At 32.4% G+C, this 22,107-nt stretch overlaps 3 protein-coding genes and 1 non-coding gene across 5 annotated transcripts; 3 read left to right on the forward strand and 1 right to left on the reverse strand.

Annotated features, from left to right (window-relative positions):
- Positions 1 to 1,029: 1,029 nt before the first annotated feature.
- Positions 1,030 to 5,185, reverse strand: MDO1 (telomere-capping, CST complex subunit). Its single transcript, XM_085723931.1, has 4 exons — positions 5,078 to 5,185; positions 4,048 to 4,188; positions 1,542 to 1,695; positions 1,030 to 1,362 (listed from the first exon to the last, which is right to left on the reverse strand). Exons 2-4 carry the CDS (start codon positions 4,149 to 4,151, stop codon positions 1,243 to 1,245), a joined length of 378 nt encoding a protein of 125 aa, XP_085580057.1. The 5' UTR covers positions 4,152 to 4,188; positions 5,078 to 5,185; the 3' UTR covers positions 1,030 to 1,242.
- Positions 5,186 to 11,017: 5,832 nt separating this feature from the next.
- Positions 11,018 to 12,721, forward strand: LOC146911326 (F-box protein VBF-like). Of its 2 annotated transcripts, XM_085723933.1 has the most exons (4): positions 11,018 to 11,426; positions 11,529 to 11,647; positions 12,045 to 12,478; positions 12,523 to 12,721. In XM_085723933.1, the coding sequence occupies exons 1-4, from the start codon at positions 11,151 to 11,153 to the stop codon at positions 12,549 to 12,551; spliced, it is 858 nt and encodes a 285-aa protein (XP_085580059.1). In that variant the 5' UTR covers positions 11,018 to 11,150; the 3' UTR covers positions 12,552 to 12,721. The 2 variants fall into 2 exon arrangements, with proteins under 2 accessions (XP_085580059.1, XP_085580060.1); XM_085723934.1 differs by lacking the exon at positions 12,523 to 12,721 and having other exon boundaries at positions 12,045 to 12,516.
- A 2,867-nt stretch (positions 12,722 to 15,588) lies between these two features.
- LOC146911327 (F-box protein PP2-B15-like) lies at positions 15,589 to 19,103 on the forward strand. The gene is made up of 3 exons (XM_085727374.1): positions 15,589 to 15,902; positions 17,933 to 18,051; positions 18,512 to 19,103. Exons 1-3 carry the CDS (start codon positions 15,651 to 15,653, stop codon positions 18,924 to 18,926), a joined length of 786 nt encoding a protein of 261 aa, XP_085583500.1. The 5' UTR covers positions 15,589 to 15,650; the 3' UTR covers positions 18,927 to 19,103.
- Positions 19,104 to 21,796: 2,693 nt separating this feature from the next.
- LOC146911328 (small nucleolar RNA snoR69Y) lies at positions 21,797 to 21,891 on the forward strand. The gene has a single exon (XR_015020742.1). It is a non-coding gene; the product is annotated as a small nucleolar RNA snoR69Y (small nucleolar RNA).
- Positions 21,892 to 22,107: the final 216 nt, after the last annotated feature.

Here is a 22,107-nt window from a genome sequence, read left to right on the forward strand (position 1 = left end):
CAGCATGAAATTGTGAGAACCAGCATTCACGTTTGGGGCGGTGCCGCAGTGCATAACAATCGAAATGCATGCAGTTTCACTTTTTTCCCATTGGTATGGCAGGTGATTGTGACATGTTAATTGTGGCCATATACAGTTTTTTTTTCATCCAAGGAGCAAATTGCAACTATGTAATGAGACTAATGTCAAAAGTTGATGTTTTAATTTCCTTTGTTAGCTGCTTTTCCATAACAAAAAATGTCTCTGTCGTCATTTACTTGGTTCAGTGGATGCAATACCCCCATTATATATGCCCAATACCTTGCTCAAAATTTCCAATGAATTATATAACTCAATAAGAACCATACAAAAGATTCTTGGACCATTAATTAACACTAACCTGTGAAAAGGAGGGCTCTACATAATTTGACTAGGATATTGACTTTAGTTTTATGTTTAGAGGAGTGGAGTATTTATTAAGATCCATTAGTACACTAATGATATATGTACACTTTGTCAAGAGCGTGCTTAATGAAGATCAAAATCAAATAAGCATATGTGGGTCATGAAAACCAACAAATATCCCATCATTACAATCTAGAAATACATTCGCCATCGATGATTCATTGCGTGTCAACAAAAATGTAATTTCTGAATGAGTGGTGGACAAAATGTGAGAATTTTTGTACGTTTAGTAGTTAAACTGTACCTTTTCAAGCACTGCAGCTACCACATAAATCACGGGACCTACCAAGTCAATAATAGGCTCCGATAATTCTCCCAAACAAATGGAAATATGTTATTATGTGGACATCATAATATCCAAATTCTAAAATGATTTTGAAAAAATGTGATGAACCACCAAAGAGAGAGAGACTGCTAAAGCATATTAAAATTCATTACATTGCACAATCAGGTGACCTTAAGTTTGTCGCAGAGCCTCAAATTTACAACTAAATGTCCCCGTGAAGCATGCACAGCATAATCCAGCTCAAATAAAAGCCACTCTTTGATGTCATCATGTCCTATTTGTAGCCAAAAGAAAGCGTATAATAAAATGAAATGTCACCATGAAGGTTGTAACTTGTAAATATTATGTTTACATGACACTAGAGTTTGAGTGCAACATCACGCCCTTGTCCTAGAAGCATATAAACATGCTTATGCTTTCAGTGTCTCTATGTGACAACATACTTCTATGAAAATAGTAAGGGAGCAACCTTTTATGTTTTTATATTATGAGAAAAATATAATCCTACAAAGTTAAGTTGCCGAATTATTCAAATGGTTGGCTTGAAACTGTTTCAAAAGCAGCAAGGACTGATGATAAAGATTGAGATCAATCCCGTCGACATTTCTACCAACACGTGCCTGCAAAACTCCCTAACAAAAAACAAAGAACATTATGCTCAATTATCTTCTCATTTGCATGAATCACACCTTTCTGCATGCACCGGTTGTGGGTGAACGTGTATTTATAAAAGTATATCATGAATCCAAGTGAGTTTGCTATAGAAAATCGGGTAGGCTAAGGCTTTAGCCAAACCTTGACAAGCACGTACCTCATCATCAGTTCGGATAAGAAGCTCGCCAATGAATTGGTAGACAGATCCAACTTGAAACTTAAGGTCCTTCAGATGCTCAGTACTAACTTTTAGAATGTCATTACCAGCGATGACTGTTGCAAGGCCTGTCTCTAAAGAGTATTCGTGTAACCTGTGGGATGCATTACACAAGTTATTCCAAGATACTTCACAATCATAATTCGCAACAACATCAAAAGATATATAACAAAGCAGTATTGTCTTCTAAATGCAATCATACGGTGGCTTGTAGCAATCGAATGGAAATAGATAATTAGATATAGAGGTGTGTTATTTTGACCCAAAATTTAACACAAATTTCGACAACAAATGTGATAGTTAACACAGTTCAAATGTATGGTTAATTACGTTCATTGGATGGTTAATGAAGATAACAAGGTAATGCAACCCATTAACCATTCACTAAACACAGTTGCTTAACTGTGTTCATTTAACCACGATTTTGAACATCATTAACCACGATTTTTAGGTGTTCAAATATACATAATATTCATTATAACCATTGAAATTGTGTTCAAATATACATGATATCTTTTTCTTTTTTTAACAAAAAATAAACATGATATCTATTAGCCAGAATTTGTGTTAAAATATACACCTAAAAAACGTGGTTAATGACATTCAATATTGTGATTAATTGTGGTTTGTGAATGGTTAATAAGTTGAGATACCTTGATATATTCATTAATCATTTAATAAACATAACTAACCATGTATTTGAATTGCGTTAACCATCTAAATTGTTGTCGAATCTGGATGTAAAATTTGTGCGTCAAAATACCATTTCTCTTATATATATAACTTTAAAAAATCACTTGGATTGGCCAAGTGGTGTTGACTTGGGACCTTGGAGTGTGCTCCTCTCAAGGTCTCAGGTTTGATTCTCCCCATTCCCAATTTCGGTAGGTTAGTTTGGCTTTTCAAAAAAAACATTCAGAAATCACTAGAATTTGCATGAACCGTTTCAATTACCAGTAGATGTCTTCTATGGTTAATTATCCTCAACCTCCTAGTTTTATCAAATTCAGTTTGGGTCCCCCATTGTTTCAGTTGAAGATATTTCTCAAATTGATGCAGTTCCCCGGGTGTTCTATTCAAGCCAAATCAGCAATATATAGTGTCACATGCAGTTTAGTGCTTAAAAAAAGACTAAAATTTGACTAAAGTCAACAAGAAAACTAACAAGCGATCTTAAATGAATCCATTTAAAATCTACAGGGGCAATGTTATAGTAATAAGAACTAGAAGGACCAAAACTGAAGTTTGGTGATTCTAGAAAAATCAGAAATGTAACCAGAACTATTTTCAGTACTATGTAGCCACAGAGAGTTAGAATTCTCAGGTTGATCCATCAATACCATCCATGAATGGAAAGATCACATGATGCAATTTCACACAATAGTTAGTGTGATACATAAAATAAACTCAACGACAGAATTTGTAGTGAAATACAATAAAGACCCTGTGTTCAGGTTTGATAGCTGAAAACTAATACAGGTATTACTTAATGAGCTAGATAAAACCTCCTGCAAGGTCCGGATAATAACTGGAATGCTTTTTATGGTAGATTGTAGATGTGTCAAATAATATTCCTTATAATTAAAACAGACTAGATGAAAATAAAAGGAGACCTGCATTCCATCAAAATGAATTAGCAAGAAAACATTGCTATCTCCCGGTAGAGAACAAATATTTTTGGGAAATGAGTCAATATATTGATATCTTTAGTAACTTTGGAACCTCTAAGATTGAGGGGTTTATTAATCTGAGATATACAAAGTATGCTACCTTTCTCCTAGCTGGTGAAATCTATACCTGTTTAGCATTTGTCAAAATTCCTATCTGCATGACTAACACTACATCATATTCAAACTGCCGTAAATATCATATTTGTTCCCGCAGTCCTGCTACAAATCCATGACAAAACCAAAAGCAAAATGGTAACCCCAACAGACACAAAATAACTACTACTGGTATCCACAAAACCTTTGTTACTAGAAGTTCACTGAAGCCCAAGCTTATTTGAGTTTATCTACTGACATAAGTTTTGTGAGACTGTTTGGAAGAACTTATGAAAACTGATTATCAAGCTTTTTTCGGCCTAATCTATTTTCATAAATTCTCCAATATAGCTCATGAAAACAGCTTATAGCATATACAAAAACAATTTAACTTTCTTTTATCTTTTTCTACATAAATAGATTATGTAAGCTTAAGCATAAGTGCTTATCATGGTAAACGCTTGTGCTATAAGCTACAAATAAACTGTTTATCCAAACAGGCCCTAAATGCATAACAAGACCTGAGGATGGGATTACCTAAATACCTCAAGCATTAAAAATCACACTCATTCATCCTCATCAGCAACAAAACCCAAAGGCAGAACATAATTTCACATAAAGGTGAAACTTCCAAACAAAAGAAAAAGTCACAAATATATCAAAATTAGAATGGGAGCACTCACTTTCCAATTATTCTGACTGATGTTCCTTGCTTGAAAAAAGGAGACGATGGGCGCAAATCTTGTAAAGAAACTAACGCACCGGATTTTGCTTCGAATGATGCCATCAGGCTTCACTTGCTACTAAAAAATTTCAATTACAGCCTGCAATTTGGAAAAATATAACTAATAAATATGCTGACATTATAAAATATCTAATATCTTTTATATTAATCTAACAGTAACAATGACATTGCACAATGTCAATGTGTAAATTCATGCTAATGGTCAGTTGTTATGCTACTCAAACTTTTGGAGCACACCATATGACCTCGTCACATAAAAGATTTTAATAAACAATTTCCTTCACAAATGAATGGTGATTGTCCATAGTTTCGACAATCTCCCAGTCAATTAATTAGGGTTTGTTTGAATTGGCTTACTTGAACTTATCTACTTACATAAGCACTTTATGAGACCGTTTGAAAGAGCTTATATAAACAACTTCTGACATGTCTATAAGTTGTTTTCAACTAGTTTCTATAAGCCCTCAAGAATAGCTTATAAAAACAGCCTATAGCCTACATGAAAACAGTTTGACTTTATTTTATCTTTTGTTATAGAAATAACTTATGTATAAGAATGTGAATCATAAGGTGGTTTGAGGGAGCAACATCAATATTGTAGTGATAAGGTCATGAATTCAATTCCCCTTCTTTAACAATAAATAACAACTAACTACTGACATTGTCTATTTAAAAAAAAAAAAACGTATGCATAAGCACTTATATGAAAAGCGCTTATGCTATAAGCAATAAATTAAGTTGTTTATCCAAAAAGGCTGTATTCTTCATGTAACACACATATAAATTTCTGTTATATAATTGCAATTCTGCATTAATCAAATAAATATAGCCAAAAGTAAGATAAATCACTACTAGATAATCAAAGTGAAAAAACAGGGAAATATATATTGTTGTTGAAAAAGTAGAGAAATTGAAACGGTAAGCATGTTAAAAGAGTGTGTATGTGTTGATAAGTAAAAGAAGAAAACCTGAAGAATGGACAGAGGGCTTCACGTAGATGACAATGTACACGACCACCGCGAGGGTAGACGGCGGTGGAGGCAGAACAGAGGTCTCTGGGCTTTTCTTTCCGTTTTAACTTGGATTCACGGAAAAAAAAAACTCAAATATCTTTTGATCCACCTATTTTTGGGATGGGAAAAAACCAAAAAACTGAACTGAACTCTGAATTGAATCGAACCAAACAAAAATAATTGAACCATTACTAACAATTCAAAAATTGAACTAAAACAATTCGGTTTAATTCAAAACAGTTCAGTTCAATTCGAAATAGTTCAGTTCGGTAATAGTTCGAGTCATCTCAATAACAAAAATTCGATTCCGTTTGTTTTTTTTAAATATTTTTCAACGATACCAATAATAACAGTTCGGTTCGGTTTGAAATAGTTCAGTTCAGTTCGAAATGCAAACAGTTCGGTTCAATTCAATTATTTTAAATTTAGCAAACGGTTCAGTTGGGTTCAATTTTCATCTCGAACCTAACCATGTCCACCCTTACCTATTTTAACTTGAGTAAACCAGCAAATTGGTTCATGTCTTTGTAAGCCACTCTTAAATTAGTCACGGACCCTATTAATATTTCAAAATAGTCTATGTCTTTGTCAAAAGTTTCTCAATTAAATCTCTTGTCATGTGACAAAAACATCGAGACAATGATCTAATTGAGAGACTTTAGACAATATTTCAAAATAGTTCTTATCTTTTTCAAAAGTTTCTCAATTAAGTGTTTCATCGTGTGATGAAAACATCAAGAGAGATCTAGTTGAGAAATTTTTGACAAAGACAAAGACTATTTTGAAATATTGATAGAGTTGGAGACTAATTTAATAATGACTTACAAAGACTGGGACCAAATTGGTGGTTTTCTCATTTTAACTTATATGAAATTTTAGTCCCTTATTTTTAAAACCACCATTGTGGTTCCTATTAGTAGTTTTTTTGTCTCCATCAATTTTAGTGATGGGTTACTCTCGTTAACGACATGGAGCAAATGTGACATATGTAAGTTTGATTACATGTTTGTCATGTCATTATTTTTAGTTATTATTATATTAAAATATAAGGTATCATTAAAAAATAATTAAAACCCATCATCATCATCAAGAAAATCCACCATTATCATATATCACTTTTCATCTTCATCTTTCAGAAACAAATAAAAATAACATTAATTCCCTTTTGGATTGCCGCCTCTTCTTGCATATATGATTCGTAATGGTCGGAATCATCGCATCCCTCATCCTCATGACGACATCACAAAAGTCACTGACATCTGACTATCATGCAAGATCTCATTCACCATGTTGAGACAGTCTTGTATGATACTCGATGTGAAGGGATGGTCTATGGCATGATCTTGTTCAATGATGACCTCCTAATTAGTCCGTCTACTCAGTTGTGCTTGAAACCCCTCCACAGGTGGCAGCATGAGGGTGAGAACCTTACCGAACCAGGCAATGCACCCCGGTAGATTCTGTCATGGATCCACCGCCACCGGACTGTGTTGAGCCTCAGGTATGATGTGTATATGAAATTCTAGAAAGCCTGAACTACATGGATTGCACCACGAGAAGGCACAACTAACAGATGTCTCGGAATATCCTGGACGTGGTTGTACTGCCTCTTCACCTGCTTTAACAAGTGTTTGTACTTCTTTCCTTTGTCGGCCACAATTTAACCAGAGTACCAGGATATCTCCTAAAAGGCCTATACCTCCCGATGAACATGATATGGGCTGAATATAGCGTCGACCACAACCAGCTGATCAAGGCTGACTTTGTAGGGACCTGAATCTTTGTGGCCTCTTCTTAGGAACAAAACGAGCAGCGCGCACCAAGTTTGAGGGTGTACCAGGGATTAAGCAACCATGTAAACAAGTTTTTGAAATGCTCTAGAGATCATGCCCAAAAATGTAAACAGACACATTTATGTTAACATATATTTTAATAAGATATACAAGAAAGATAAAAATGAAATAGGTGTACCAGGGATTAAGCAACCACGTAAACAAGTTTTTCAACTACTCTAGAGCTCATGCCCAAAAACGCAAACAAACACATTTATATTAACATATATTATAATAAGATATACAAGAAAGATAAAAATGAAATAAATTACTATCTCAAACAGAGTCAAGTATCCATCGATGGAGCCCTTTGCAGGGTCGGTAGCCTCATACATACAGTGGTACAAATAAGCTAGTGTAATCTCATACCGTGCCCACTCATTTATATTGCACAAATCCCGCATCACATTAAGGCATGTAAGGTCATTGAGTTTGTTGCTCTTGTCGGTGAATATGGTACATCCGACCAGAAAGAGAAAGAAAGCCCTCATGTACCATTGCCTCAGGTTATTTCTCTTCTCCTCCCGTCCAGCTGCATTCTTCAAGTGAGTTGCCACATTGAGGTGGTCCTCATATACTTGCTCCAGAAAGAGAGTAGTAATAAAAGCACCCCACTGTTTCTCAAACTCCTCAATTGCACGAACCTCGACCACAAGCAACCGAGTCATCAACTAGACACTTGTCACCTCATCGATTTTGTCCTTGTGATCCATCATTTTTACTTCGATAGGGATGTGTAAAAAACATGTCATCATCCAGAGTGACGACCATCTTCCTAACAGGTAGATGGAAATTGTTGGTCTCCTCATGCATCCTCTCTGGATTCCAAAAACCAGTCAAAATGTGACGGTGGATGTGTAAGTATGCCAATCTTTCTCTCATATCTGATGGCTTTACACACACGAACGTGACTCTGAAATACTAAAAAAATCCGCGTCAACCTGAATCCTGCAAGTAACATGTTTAGCAAATGACGGCAGGAGAGATGGATCAGAAAGACCTCAAGGAAAAGTAGCAGGTGTTGGTAGGGGTGTCGGTGCGTCATGCTGCTAAGGCTCCTCAAACTGAACCTTATCATCATGCTCGGGCTAGTAGTATTACTCTTAAGTAGGGTCGTGATAGTCCTCCTCTGTAGGATAGTAGTGCTGCTCCTCAGTCATAATTTCTACAAAGAAAAATCATATACCGAGCGTGAAACAACCGAAAAATGAATTGATCATCCGCCTCACGGACCCTACTGGGCGCCTCAAGGATGGGGCAGTAGCCAACCAAAAATCAAGCTTTTCAATCCTCCTTCTAATGAGATGAGATGAGATTTCAAAGCATTATCATATGTGGTAGTAGCTAATAAACCGTCGCGTGATAGTTTGGCTAGTTAATTTGGGTTGCATTTAAGGAACCACATGCAGCGTTGACAAAATGTTTTATACATAATCCGTTCAAAATACGCAAATAAGCATAGGTTTCATTGTGTAAGACATCAGCTAGTACCTCATTTGACCACATATAGAACGCTCAAGTTCAAAATACACGAAAACAAGCATAGAATAGATTGACATCAGCCAGCCATCTTATCAATGTTTCATATTTGACTACATATAGAATAACACAAGATATTTAAATAAGAGTAAATAGGCAATTACCCCCCTGAAATTGTAAGTTTCGTCAATTACCCCCCTGAAATTGCACAACGTTAATCAATTTACCCCCTCCGTCAAATTTTTCTGTTAGTCAACATGACGTTTTGCAAATACCCCCTGAAGTTTTGCACTTATGTGCAAAATGCCCCCCAAACTTAAAAATTTATGTTTTTTTTTCTTATCCTTGACTCAAAAGATATTACAGACAAACAATTACCGGTTATCTTTAATATTTAAGGTTACAATAATAATATATCCTCTAAAAATAATGCAGAATTAATAGCTTCATATTACTTTAGCAAAATGCATGTTTAGTTCAATTTTTAAGATAGAATAATTTTATTCAAACTTATCTTAAGAAACTGTTAGAATTAATTATTCATGAGGAATGAGTGTCGCTAGCTTACTTTGTTGTGAATTGGCGTGTTTCTATTTAAATAAGTCATAAGTTATGGAGAATTGAACGACCAAATGTCATAACAAAATAAAATAACAGACCCCTTTAAGAATAAAAAAGCCATATAAAGTATTAAAGTTAACTGTTAATTGCTTATCTTTAATATCTTTTGAGTTAAGGATAAGAAAAAAATATAAATTTTCAAGTTCAGGGGGCATTTTGCACATAAGTGCAAAACTTCAGGGGGTATTTGCAAAACGTCATGTTGACTAACAGAAAAATTTGACAGAGGGGGTAAATTGATTAACGTTGTGCAATTTCAGGGGGGTAATTGACGTTTTCTTAATTTTAGAGGGTAATTGACGAAACTTACAATTTCAGGGGGTAATTGCCTATTTACTCATTTAAATAATAATTGTGTTGATAAGATTGAATTTAAGTATAATTAAAAAAAAAATCAAAGTATAATACTGCAGCAAGAGTGCTAGCTGTGTGCGCAAACGCAATTTGATTCCACTCGCACGAATTGACCATGACCACAGCCAATTGAAAAGTCCCATGACTTTACATCTTTTTGATTTTGATCCTTAAAACTGCATCTAACGATAATTATTTTAAGGATTTTTATAGTTCTATCTAAAGAAAATATTAAAATAATAATACGTATACACACAAATCCTAAGTTTAAAATTTTAAAAACTTTGAAAATTTTGGGATTATTAACTAAGTTGTATAGTAAGTTTAAACAATAATATTCCAAATGGACTCTTTAGCATTTTCCTAAAAAAAAAAAAAATACTCCAAATGGATATAACTATTAAAAGAAAAGAAAATGAAATAACATAATAATTTTTTCTCTGGTGAAAAATAATTTACAACAAAGGAATGATACTCCAATTTAAGGGAGTAGATGATTCACGTTTTGTTCTCTACTCGAGAATTAATAGAGACTTAGAGCATGTTTGGTTTTGCGTTTGACATATAATTTATAGGTTCCAATAAATTGCAAAAGACATACACCATTTCTCTTTTGATAGAATGTCGAGGCAAATGACTGATTTATTATAAGGTGATAACTACATTATCTATCAACAAAAGGTAGACAAAGTTACTCATACTTTGTTGACACCAATCAAAACAATTCATTTGTCATATTATGATGTTCGGCCCACATAATAAATATATTTCAAAGACACAGACTTATGAAGGAGCCCCTCTCGCTTACACCATCTTTTCTGTTGTCACTATTCTTAACCTCCTCAAGTCCTCAGTTTTAAAAGTTGGTGTTATCAAAATTAAATTTTAGTTATAAGACGTTTAGATATAAACGACGTGTTTATATCTCCATAAAAATAAATGGTTAAATATGTTTTTGATCCTTATAAATATGTCAACTTTTCGTTTTAATCCCTCTAAAAAATTTATTCAACTTTTAGTCCCTAAAAATTTTTCCATCTTCACTTTTGGTCCCTCTTTTAAAGTAAACTCATATGTAGAATTCATATTTTTGAATGAAATTTTGAGGAAAAATTCATGATATTATAAGAATCTTTCTCAAAAAAAATTAGATTTTTTTTAATAAAACATGAATTTACAGTATACTACACATTTCTGCACAATTTCATTAAAAAATACAAAAAATTAACTTAAAAATAGGGATCAAAAGTAGTGATTGAAAATTTTATAGGGACTAAAAGTTGAAGGAAAATTTTAGAAGGACTAAAATGAAAAGTTGATATATTTATAGGTATCAAAAACATATTTAACCCAAAGATAAACAATGTGTTTATTCAATGTAACACTTATTGAATTGAATAGTGAGAAATTCTTCAAAAAAATTAAAATAAATTATAATGACAAGTCCAACACTCGAATATTTGACTATCCGTTAAAGATGGCTATTATAAATCAAAATACCAATTTAATCTAGCTGGCTGGCATGTGCAAATTGCCCTGGCTACTTGCCAACATATATGTCATGTCATTACTACATATATAAAGATAATAAAAATTCAACCCCAAATTTAATAGTACCAGTTTTGGAAAACCCACAACCTCTCAATTAGTTTTCTTCTCCCTAATTTTTATTCCACCGATGTTACCCATCGCTTACGCTTAGGCATGAAACAAAATACAAACATAAATATCATCGTACAACCATGAATTCCACTACATCAATAGTTTCCTTGCCGGAAGATTGTGTTTCTGCAATATTGTCACATACATCACCACAAGATGCATGTAGATTTTCATTGGTTTCCAACACCTTTGTCTCAGTTGCAAATTCTGACTTGGTTTGGAAGACCTTTTTACCCTCTGATTACGAGGACATTGTCTCAAGAGCTGTGAATCAATTCTCTTTCAAATTCATCTCTTCATACAAGCAACTCTTTCGTTCATTTTGTCGTCCCCTTCTTCTTGACGGTGGCAATAAGGTAATTTACCAGATATTACTATGTTAGTGTATTTGCTTCTAACTAACCTTAATTTAGTTTTTATTAATTTTACTATGTTCTGTCATGTGATGATGAATACAGAGTTTCAAATTGGAGAAATTTTCGGGTAAAAAATGTTATATGTTATCAGCAAGGGAGTTGTCAATAGCGTGGAGCATCGACCCAATGTTCTGGAGTTGGAAATCATCTCCTGAATCAAGGTAATTCTATTATTAGCTTCAAGTCAACTCAACTTTATCTTACAATGCCAATTAACCAACTATTTTTTTTTTGTTAAATAAGTTTTTGGTCCCCGTAAATATGTTAACTTTTTATCTTAGTCCTCTAAAATTTTGTCTTCAACTTTTAGTCTCCAAAAGTTTTGCATCTTCACTTTTGGTCCATCTTGCATTATCATCAAATGTTTATTAATGAAATCAATTTTAAATTCTTTCCAAAAAAAAAATCCATTTTAAATATCATACAAAGATTTCAACTTATTAGGAGAGGTGGTATGGTAATTTAGAGGATACAAAATTATTGTGTAAAGTGAGTATGTTGATGATTTGTTGTACTCCCTGATAGTAAACAAAAATTAAATTCAATTAATATTTGCAGATTCCCAGAGGTAGCAGAACTGAGAACAGTGAACTGGTTAGAAATAGAAGGCAAAATTAGAACGAGGATGCTAACGCCAAACACGTTATATGCAGCATATCTTGTAATGAAAGCCTCTCATAGAGCGTACGGACTTGACTCTACTCCTTCAGAAGTTTCAATTGTGATAGGAAACAAAGTGAATAGAGGGAAAGCATATTTGTGCAATAAAGATGAGAATAAACGTAACATGGAGACACTATTTTACGGGAACAGAAGAAACAGAGTGATTCAAGAACAAGAAGATGGAGGAAATATTCAAGTACCATCTAAGAGAGAAGATGGGTGGATGGAGATTGAGATTGGGGAGTTTTTCAGTGGTGAAGGTGATGAGGAGATTAAAATGAGTCTCATGGAAATTGGTCATCAGTTGAAGGGAGGACTTGTTCTTGAAGGTATTGAAGTGAGGCCCAAACATACATAGGACTTGTTCTTGAAGGTATTGAAGTGAGGCCCAAACATACATAATGTTGAGTGTGTATAGTTTAGAGAGGAAAATCAACATATTGTATATTCTTAATTTGATTGATTAAGAGAGTACCCTGTTTGCATACATGATTTTAGAGTTTTTCTAACATTGGTATATTGTAAACTAGTACACGATAGCCAGCATGATATGTTGGTAGAGTTGCCAAGCCCATTTTGACTTGACTTTCTCCTAGAAAAAAAAAAAAAAAAAACGAATTTGACACTTTAGAGTTTAGATCATTCTAGGTCAAACTTTTGTAAAATAATCTAAGTTGAGGGATATCTTATGGCGTCTACTCGAGGATATCTTAAGACGGCTACTCGATACCAAGATCCTAATCACGATTGGTTGGAAAAAAATTGTTGTACACGAAAATTATAATTTTTTTTCATTTAATTTCATAAAAATATAATGTCATATATTTTCACCATTAAAATTATACACATGTGTAAGTGGCATTCCAGAAGAAAAATTATTTGTAATAATCTTATGACCGATGATATAGTTGTACAATGAAATTTTCTCAATTACTCTAGTGAATTAGAGAAAGTAAAAAATAATTTTTGTAGAGTTTTTTATTATTATTTTTCCTTTTATTTTTTGGGTTAGGTTTATATCCTCCTGAATTTTTTCCCTTTTTGTTGGTCAAGTAATCTATTGGTTAGATATTTGTAATAATCTTATGACCGATGATATAGTTGTACAATGAAATTTTCTCAATTACTCTAGTGAATTAGAGAAAATAAAAAATAATTTTTGTAGAGTTTTTTATTATTATTTTTCCTTTTATTTTTTGGGTTAGGTTTATATCCTCCTGAATTTTTTCCCTTTTTGTTGGTCAAGTAATCTATTGGTTAGAAATTCACCATTAAGGTAAATGAGTGGGGTGTCTGAGGTTCGAACCACCGATCTTACATATATTATGCATTGTCCCTGACAATGAGTTAAGTTCACCAGAATTTTTTTTTTCTTTTTTATTCAATACATTCTTACCATATTAAAATATTATTTGGTAGGTTTTTTTTTAAATGGTGAATAGTGATAATTAATTGTTAGATTAATTTTTTCATCTTTATCATAATCTGCTCATATCCTTCAATTCTTTTAACCCTTGACTCAAAAAGTTGAGTTATCCGATCCTCGATTTTGGTAGAGTTTTAGTTATAGAATTTCTAAATTGCATATAACTGAAAGAGTTTTAAAATGGTCGCAAATCAGAGTTATGTAATACTATTGTTTACAACAAATTAAGATTGCCTGTAAAAAAAAAAAAAAACAAATTAAGATTGCATACGTATCTTAGTGGTAAAATCATGTGTTGTTTGGTCTAGCAGTGATGAATGGGAATAAACTTGATCGACATGAGTTTTGCATTGCTCAAGGTAACTTGTTTTGCCTAACGGTGATGAATGGGAATAAATCAATTTTTTTTAGGGGGGAATAATCCGATTTGATTTCCATTAAATATATCAATAAACTACTAATATTTTTTTTTAAGAAATAAATGGAATTTATTAAACAACTGAGTGTCCTTTTAGCACAAGATGTGCCAAGAAAGACAGCTAATATTTATTGCAAAGTATCAACAAGAATGAGCGATGATTAGCCTATACCCAAACACAAGAACGGGTTCTGGCACCAATCATGAAACTTATAATTACAACTAGCATATTTTGCTTTATGCCAATAAAAAGAGAGTAGCCTGATGTTCTCCAAAAATTGAGGAAAAGAGCTTTGTTTTGTTCTGAAAAGTCTGTCATTCCTTTCCTTCCAAATAACCCATGAAGTTACAAGCCAAATTAAGTGCATGAAAGAACACCGCACCTTTGAATAACCAGCTGAAGTACCAAATTGAGTGAAGTGATCCACCAATGTTAAGGGATCCGCAATATAGACACCTAACCATTGACGAACCAGATACTAGACATTACCAAAATGATTACAAAGCAAAAAAAGATGATTGGAGTTTTCACTTGAGCCACATCCATTGACACATGACTGTGCCTCAAATTGAATTACTCCCCGTCGAAATAAATTCACCTTCGTAGGCAACCTGTTCCAAAAAAGCCTCCACGCAAAGACCAAGACTTTCAGAGGAATATCTTTCCTCCAAAGCAAATCCGCAGATACCAAAGGGACATTATGGTTGACGGGCGTTTCTCTAGTAAGAGTACGATACTCTCCTCGAACCGTATAACCCTCGTTTGGATCAAATAGTCTAGTGATTAGACTCATATCTTCAATATGAAAATATGGAGAATTTATTATTTCAACTCATGTCCTTGTATATCTACATCCTTGTTGTTACCAATCAAGTTAGTTGTACATACTTAATCAATGAGATTAAGTTCTATTTTGAGATTTAACACGAAATTTTAGAGAATCTGACTTTATACGACAATTCTGGTTTATAATACCAAATTTGAAAACCGTAAGGCAATGGGTTTATGAGTCTCCAAACTCCCCAACACGATGCTTAAATTAATAAAAAAATGTTAAATATTGTGTTAGAATTCAAGTTTTTACCAACGGATACTATCATATTTGGACCAAATGAAACTTCATTTCAAATTTAATCCCTACCCGTTTTTAACCATTGTCTTTTTTATTAATCTATTTTTATCCATTATATATGTTTTTTTAAGAAGCTTAACCATTATCTTTTGTTTTTGACAATCTTAATATACACATCATCCTAAACAAATAGTATGATGGAAATATCTCTCATGCATTAATCTGAATCAATGATTTAGAATTCTTTATCAGCATCATAAAAAAATGACTTCATTTACTTGTTATAGTTTGACAGAAGGTGTAGACTTTTTTTGGGTGAGTGTCATTCTAGTTCATTGATTCGGTTCTAAATTAGGGAAAATGGCAATCTGATTTTGGATGTGGACATCATTTGGCTTCATGTTGACATCCTCTCCTGCATATTAAAAACAATATGTCGTCATACTATCGATATGTATGGACCCCGTCACACAAAGAATTTATTGTAATATATAAAAGCATAACCAGTTGAGTTGCCAATATAGAAATCAAAGCACCTTGAATTCTTTTCAAAGTTTTCAACATTAGTGAAAAAATAATTTAGTATGGAACTTCTGCCTGAAGATTGTTTTGCACACATTTTATCATTTACAACACCTCTCGATGTGTGTAGGGTTTCACTAATCTCCTCGGTTGTGCAATCCATGGCAGATTCAGATTTTCTGTGGGAGAAATTTTTGCCACATAATTATCAAGAAATTATTTCTAGGTTGGTGGATCCCCCATTGCCGTGTTCCTCAAAGAAAGAACTATTTGCCAGGTTATGTAAACCGCAACTAATTGACAACGGTAACAAGGTAATTTTCAACAACGCATGTTCATTTGATAGTACTTTGTTTTTGCTTTTAATGAGAATGTTAGTATACGATTGATATATGTTATTGTGCTATGTTTTTCTTTTTGGTTACATGTTATTGTGCTATGTTATGCCGGTGTTTTTTAACCACTAATAATAAGTGCATTAAGAATATTCGTTATTATTAATAAAAATAATTTTTGACAAAATATCGTATCGTATACTTGTCTTATACAAGTTACATGTATAATGCGTAACCGTGACTATTCAAAACACACGAATTGTGTTGAATTTTTAGGTAAAGGAGAGAAGGGATAGATGGTTGAGAAATGATATCCAACAATGTTTTAGACAATATTTTTATTTTCGGACAAAAACAGCCGAGAAAGAAAGAGAGAGAGTGTGTGAGTATATAATAAGAGTATGAAAGAGATATTTCAAAAAAAGAAATTCAAAATTATCGTACAATCATCATTTTTCGAAATGGAATTAGGATTGTGGAAAAACAATATTATAATTATTTATAGTCCTATATTTATAAGTCACGTGACTCATTGCCTCAAATATGTCATCTCATGTGCACAAGTTATAACTGAACTAGTAGAATATCAAAATTGTTAGGTCGGATACCATGACCGGATTCGTACCTCAACTTTTTCACTTATATGTGTACATGTGTAGATTTCAATAATTATTTATCGTTTCATCTATTTAAAAAAAAAATCACCTGACTCGTTAGTGACTCATGAGTTGGAAATATGTAGGCCATATTATGGGCTACATTTGTCGAGTTCGTCAACATATGACAATGACCTCCAGATAGGCCAGTAATTCATGTAGGATTTAGCTGAGAAACCATGAATGAATGTTAAGAAAAAGGCTAGCAACAACAAAATCTCCAATATACTAGCTCTGTTTTTTATGTATAATTTTTCTCAAAAGTGGTTTATAATTAAGGACATATATATAGTACATATTTTAAATAATGCCCTTTATATATTTGTTGAAATGTATATGGTTCACATTGAATTTATATAAGACTTGCAAAATTTAGTATGTTGAAAAATATGTATTAAGAAAAAAAACTCTCTTCAATCTTAAATATATCAGAAAAAAGTTAAAATATTTAGTATACATTTATACTAAAAATATAATTTTTGTTTGTATGTATTTAATACCGAAGAGAGTATATTGTTAGCAACACACTTCAAAACATTAAAGATATAAAATATTATATTCACTTTTATGAGTGTTTATTATCTTTTTTTGAAGGGATGAGTGTTTATTATCTTAAAAAATATTTAATCTACAGCTTAATATATAAATCACCAACATTTGTCACATGAAATCACATAACTTTCCTCAGAAAAAAAAAATCAAAGAGCATAACTTGCGATATAAAAGGGGTTAGACTTCCATAATATGATGAATTAATATTTAAATCTCGACTAAAACATGTATACATATTCAATGTCTGACATTCTTCAACAAAAAAAAAAAATCAATATCCGACACACCGAGAATAGATACCTCCAATAGAGGGAACACATGATAAAAAATTGCAATATAAATGCAATCATTGTTAACTTAAGGCTGCTGGTGTGTGCTCAGGCGGGGGAGCAAATATGAATATAATTAATTCATATATGCAGGATCGTACTTATATGAATCTAAATTCATATTTGCTCCGCTGCCTGTGGATTCACAAGTCACCAGTTAAGAATTTTTGTTTTATGTGACAATATCATGAGTTCTCATTGGATATTTGTGCAAAACAAAAACTTCGCTTGTTTCCCGATTTCTATACAACAATTTTAAGAGTTTTCGCTTGTTTCCCGATTTCTATACAACAATTTTAAGAGTTTTGTTGCTATGTACTAAGAACAAAAATTATACACGTGCATCCAATCAAATCACACCACATAGATATTTGTGGAGATATTTTAGGGACTATGAAATGGGAAAGCATTTGATTTTGTAGCAATCTACATCATTTATTTTAATTTTAACGATATCTTGTCAATGAAACAGATGTTCTCAATTGAGAAAACAACAGGCAAAATATGTTACTTGTTGAGTGCAAGGCAACTTTCAATTACATTTGGAAACACCCCTTTGTATTGGTCTTGGAAACAAGTTCAAGGCTCAAGGTTTGTGGATTATCCTAATTCTCCAATTAACAAGTGTTCATTTTTCTTTTTGTATTCTATGGCCTGAGACAACAACCTCAACTCACACAAAAAATAATCAAATTTGTCCCCTTACTTACTTGCACACATGCAGTCTTAAAATACTTATATTAGTTGCTCAATATTTATTTTTTTACGATTGAATATGTTTCTAGCCTCTATGATTATTTTTAATTTTCTTAAGGGATAATTATTTATAATTTTATTTTTAATTGATGTATGATTGTATTTACTTTTTTATACCTAAAGATTGCAATACTGACTTTCTAGTCCTCTTAATTCTATAAATTATATGACATTATAAAAAGAAAAAACATATTTAACCATTTTATTATATGGGGAGGATGGGTACAATTTGTGATTGAAAATTAGTGAACAATCTGTAATAAATTCCTACCCCTTATTTGAGTTTTGTGTACAGGTTTGCAGAAGCTGCTGAACTCAGAACCATTTGTTGGCTAGAAATCAAGGGTAGCATAAACAGTGAAATGTTATCTCCAAAGACAATGTATGGAGCATATCTAAAAGTGAAAATTGCGGATCGTGCTTATGGGTTAGACTCGTTACCATCAGAGGTGTCTATTGACGTTGGTAATTACAAATCACAAGAAAATGTCTACATTCGTTCACACTGCAAAAGAAATGGAAAGGCTTCATGTCCTTGCAATTGTGAGCACAATGATGAATGGTTGGAGATTGAGTTAGGGAGTTTCTACACTGAAAAAGTTCAAGTTCAAGAGGTGAGAATGTGTCTCAAAGAAGTCAAAGGTGTGCACTTGAAAGGGGGGCTAATTGTTGATGGAATTGAACTAAGGCCTAAAACTTACGAGCCGTAAAATTCTTACATGATTTTTGATAGACAAATGTATGAAAGTTGGTATTAATGTTACTTTCAGAGTTCATCTTTGAATTTATGTGTAAAACTTTTGTAGTGTTCTTTCAGTCACCAATTGAACTATGAACAATATTCTTTATTGAATGATTTTTTATAAATGATCAAGTTGTTCACTATACCCTCACAATTATGTGAAAGTTTCAAATTACCATTTCTCTCTTTAAATATTTTGTGGAAAACTCGATTTTTTTTTTTTGTTTTTGAAATAGCAAATAAGTTTTAAGTTGTTTGAATAAAATATGTTATGGAAAACTCAAATTTTGAATTTTGTGAGAAAAAAATTTGAATTTTCCAAAATAGTTATTTGTATGTATGTTCTATTTTCCCGAGGAAAAAAAATCTTCCATACCATTCATTTTTTGTGTGAAAACTCTCAATTTATGAAATTTTCATAAATTTGTAGGTAATGACTATTGTGAGAGACGAATAAGTGCTAAGTTAGATACTTTCCCTTTTTCTATCTCATCTTGGGGTTCTTGAATAGCCTCATGCTCTCTCTTTGATGCTTGTTGTGCCGTTAAATTATCTTGATAAAGATATACTATCTTATTTCCCTTATCAAACAAGACTTTCTTACCTCTAGATTGAGGGTAGAAGAAGTAACGTTCCTAAATGCACTTCATAGAGTTTTTTTTTTCTTCTTCTTAGAATTCTCCTCTAAAATGTCCCTTTCTTTTCTAAACTCTTCATATACTTTAGGTTTTCCCCATTGCAGCCTTCGTGAGGATAATTTGTCTTATCTCTCTTCTTTTTCCGCTTTAGCCTATAATAATGTTTCCACAATTTAAGTAACGAAAAGTAGCATAATACTTTGTTTCAGTGTCAATTGTAAACAATTTGGCCATCAATAAAAAAATAAATCTTACTATAATTTAACAACAAATAACTCGTGATATATAATTGCAAAATTAAAAATAGTATTCCCGGGAAGGCTTGCATGATAAATTATTGATTATGTTTTGTTCCAATTACTTCCACTTAATCAGATTAAAAACATGATTTAATTTGATCATTTGAACCAGTAAACAAATCAAGAAATTTAAACAGCAATAATCATGCATATACCATGATTTGTATTTTCTCCCATGAAAAATCTAAGGGTGTGTTTGGATTGAGGGTTTAGGAGGGGAAGAGAGGGGAGGGTTCACTTTTATTTTTTAAATTACGAACAAAGTAAAATATATTTTTAAAATGAATTAAGTGTTTTTGAAGTATTATATCATCATCAATCATGTTGTTAATTCAATTTTCTAAAAATCATTTTATAATTTCCGTAATTTAAAAAATATATGTGATCCCTCCCCTCCCTTCCCCTCCTAAACCCTCAATCCAAACAAACTCAAAGCACTAGTTGACTTGATTTTAATTGGCTGAGAAGCAACAAATTTTATGTTGATTAATGATTAGTAGTTTTTAACTGTAATATTGAGTTGATTTTAACTGTAATTTTAAGTTGATTTTAAGCAACAAGTCGGCCCTAGTTTTCTCTCTCTAGGTTTTCTCTTCCAATTTCTTCATTGAGGGGTGGTTTTGGGTCAATTTTTAACCTGAAATCACCCCCTCTTCATCTTTTTCTCTCTATTTCAATCTAAATAAGTGATTTTCACCTAGATCTAGGTTTTTTCTTTGTGATTTCATCATCTAAGTGTGGTGGTTTGTTGTTCGTCGTCTTGTGCGGCGTTGTTTGATTTTCCGTCTTTTTGCGGTGTTCATTTGATTCATCTTGAAAGATCGATTATTCAATCAAAGATTTAAGCGTCAACGTTGCAGATCTAGAGGCCATGGATATTTCGGTCACTTTAATTTTATCATATATTTTTGTATGCATTATGCCATTATATGCTATTAACTTGGATGCTGTGAGTTTGTTCACAAATTCATCCTTTGCGTTTTTAGCGGTGTTAAATGATGTAATCTCTCGATTTGAATGAATGAATATCATTTCGTTTTTGTAAAAAAAAAACTGTAATATTGAAGGAACATCCTTTTTTTTTTTGGAAAGAAGGAACATCCTTTAGATAGCAAGACTCAGCATCTAAGCCATGTTTGTAGTACATGGCTAAAAACTTCTATCATATATATGCAAGTTAAAAACAACTAAAGCAAGCAAGGTGTTCTTTTTATAAAAATGATGTAATTATTATTTCATTAAAAGTCAAAATTTATATTTTCAAGACAAAATTTTTATTTATAGATTCTAAAATATATTAAAAAAAATACAGTGAGAATCTGTGATTGAAAAGTGAACAAATAAATTGCAAAACATTCCCACCCCTCTAAAAATAAAAATAAAAATAAAAATTGTATAGAATCTAAACTACTACCGTTTTAAAAACCTTAATGTTTTGAGATTTTCTGTAATTAATATATTTGGATAAATAAAATTTGGAGTAGCAAGAGAACATATTTTTTCTTCTGAAAAAAGTATTTTTTTTTTAACAAAATTAAAATGAAAATAGTAGGAGTAAAATGGGGTTTGTGAAAAACATGAAGTTGGGGCCTTTTATATTTGAAAAGGATTTGGGCCTAGAAAAAATAGAACGGGTTTCTTCCCGGGTTTCGTTGTCACAAGATCCATATATCTATCCCATGTAACCCTAGCAATACAACCAACTCTCTTTAAATACCGCACTGGCCATTCCGTCTTGCCTCATAGTTCGTCTCGTGTTTTCGTTTGATCCATTCAATATTTTTAATCGTGGAAATTACGATGGTGATGGTTTTTCTTTGTATTTTTTTGAGATCTCTTTTCCTCTCTATCGGATTTCCCCGATTAAAGAAATTCACTGGTTCATTATTTTTTATTTTTTTTGTGGCTATGATGACAATGTGTATCCCAGCTCATTATGAGGCCTTTTTGTAAGGTCTGGGAATTTAACCTTCCACACATTTATCTGAGCTTTTCTTCACACTTTTATTCTGATATAATTCCATGCTTCTTTTCAGTTTTATTGCATTATTTGGTTATGCAATTAAGACCATATGAATTATATTTGCGTTGTGGAATTATTGTTGGGTTTTTTTGTTATATCCGAAATTAGGGATTTTTTGTACAAAATTAGGGATTTAGGAATTTTTAGTTGAGTTGATAATAGACTACTATTAGTGACTGTTAATCTGTT

This window comes from Medicago sativa, chromosome 7, assembly GCF_051527215.1.
Source record: "Medicago sativa cultivar Bolivia chromosome 7, Bolivia_mono, whole genome shotgun sequence".
Classification (NCBI taxonomy): domain Eukaryota; kingdom Viridiplantae; phylum Streptophyta; class Magnoliopsida; order Fabales; family Fabaceae; genus Medicago; species Medicago sativa.

Coding starts and splice junctions, on each gene's coding strand:
- LOC146911327 (XM_085727374.1), top strand. CDS start 15,651: ATGGAACTTCTGCCTGAAGATTGTTTTGCACACATTTTATCATTTACA. Junction 15,903..17,932: donor TAATTGACAACGGTAACAAG/GTAATTTTCAAC, acceptor TCAATGAAACAG/ATGTTCTCAATTGAGAAAAC. Junction 18,052..18,511: donor AAACAAGTTCAAGGCTCAAG/GTTTGTGGATTA, acceptor TTTTGTGTACAG/GTTTGCAGAAGCTGCTGAAC.
- LOC146911326 (XM_085723933.1), top strand. CDS start 11,151: ATGAATTCCACTACATCAATAGTTTCCTTGCCGGAAGATTGTGTTTCT. Junction 11,427..11,528: donor TTCTTGACGGTGGCAATAAG/GTAATTTACCAG, acceptor TGATGAATACAG/AGTTTCAAATTGGAGAAATT. Junction 12,479..12,522: donor GGGAGGACTTGTTCTTGAAG/GTATTGAAGTGA, acceptor TTGTTCTTGAAG/GTATTGAAGTGAGGCCCAAA.
- MDO1 (XM_085723931.1), bottom strand. CDS start 4,151: ATGGCATCATTCGAAGCAAAATCCGGTGCGTTAGTTTCTTTACAAGAT. Junction 1,696..4,047: donor TCAGTCAGAATAATTGGAAA/GTGAGTGCTCCC, acceptor TGCATCCCACAG/GTTACACGAATACTCTTTAG. Junction 1,363..1,541: donor TTATCCGAACTGATGATGAG/GTACGTGCTTGT, acceptor GTTTTTTGTTAG/GGAGTTTTGCAGGCACGTGT.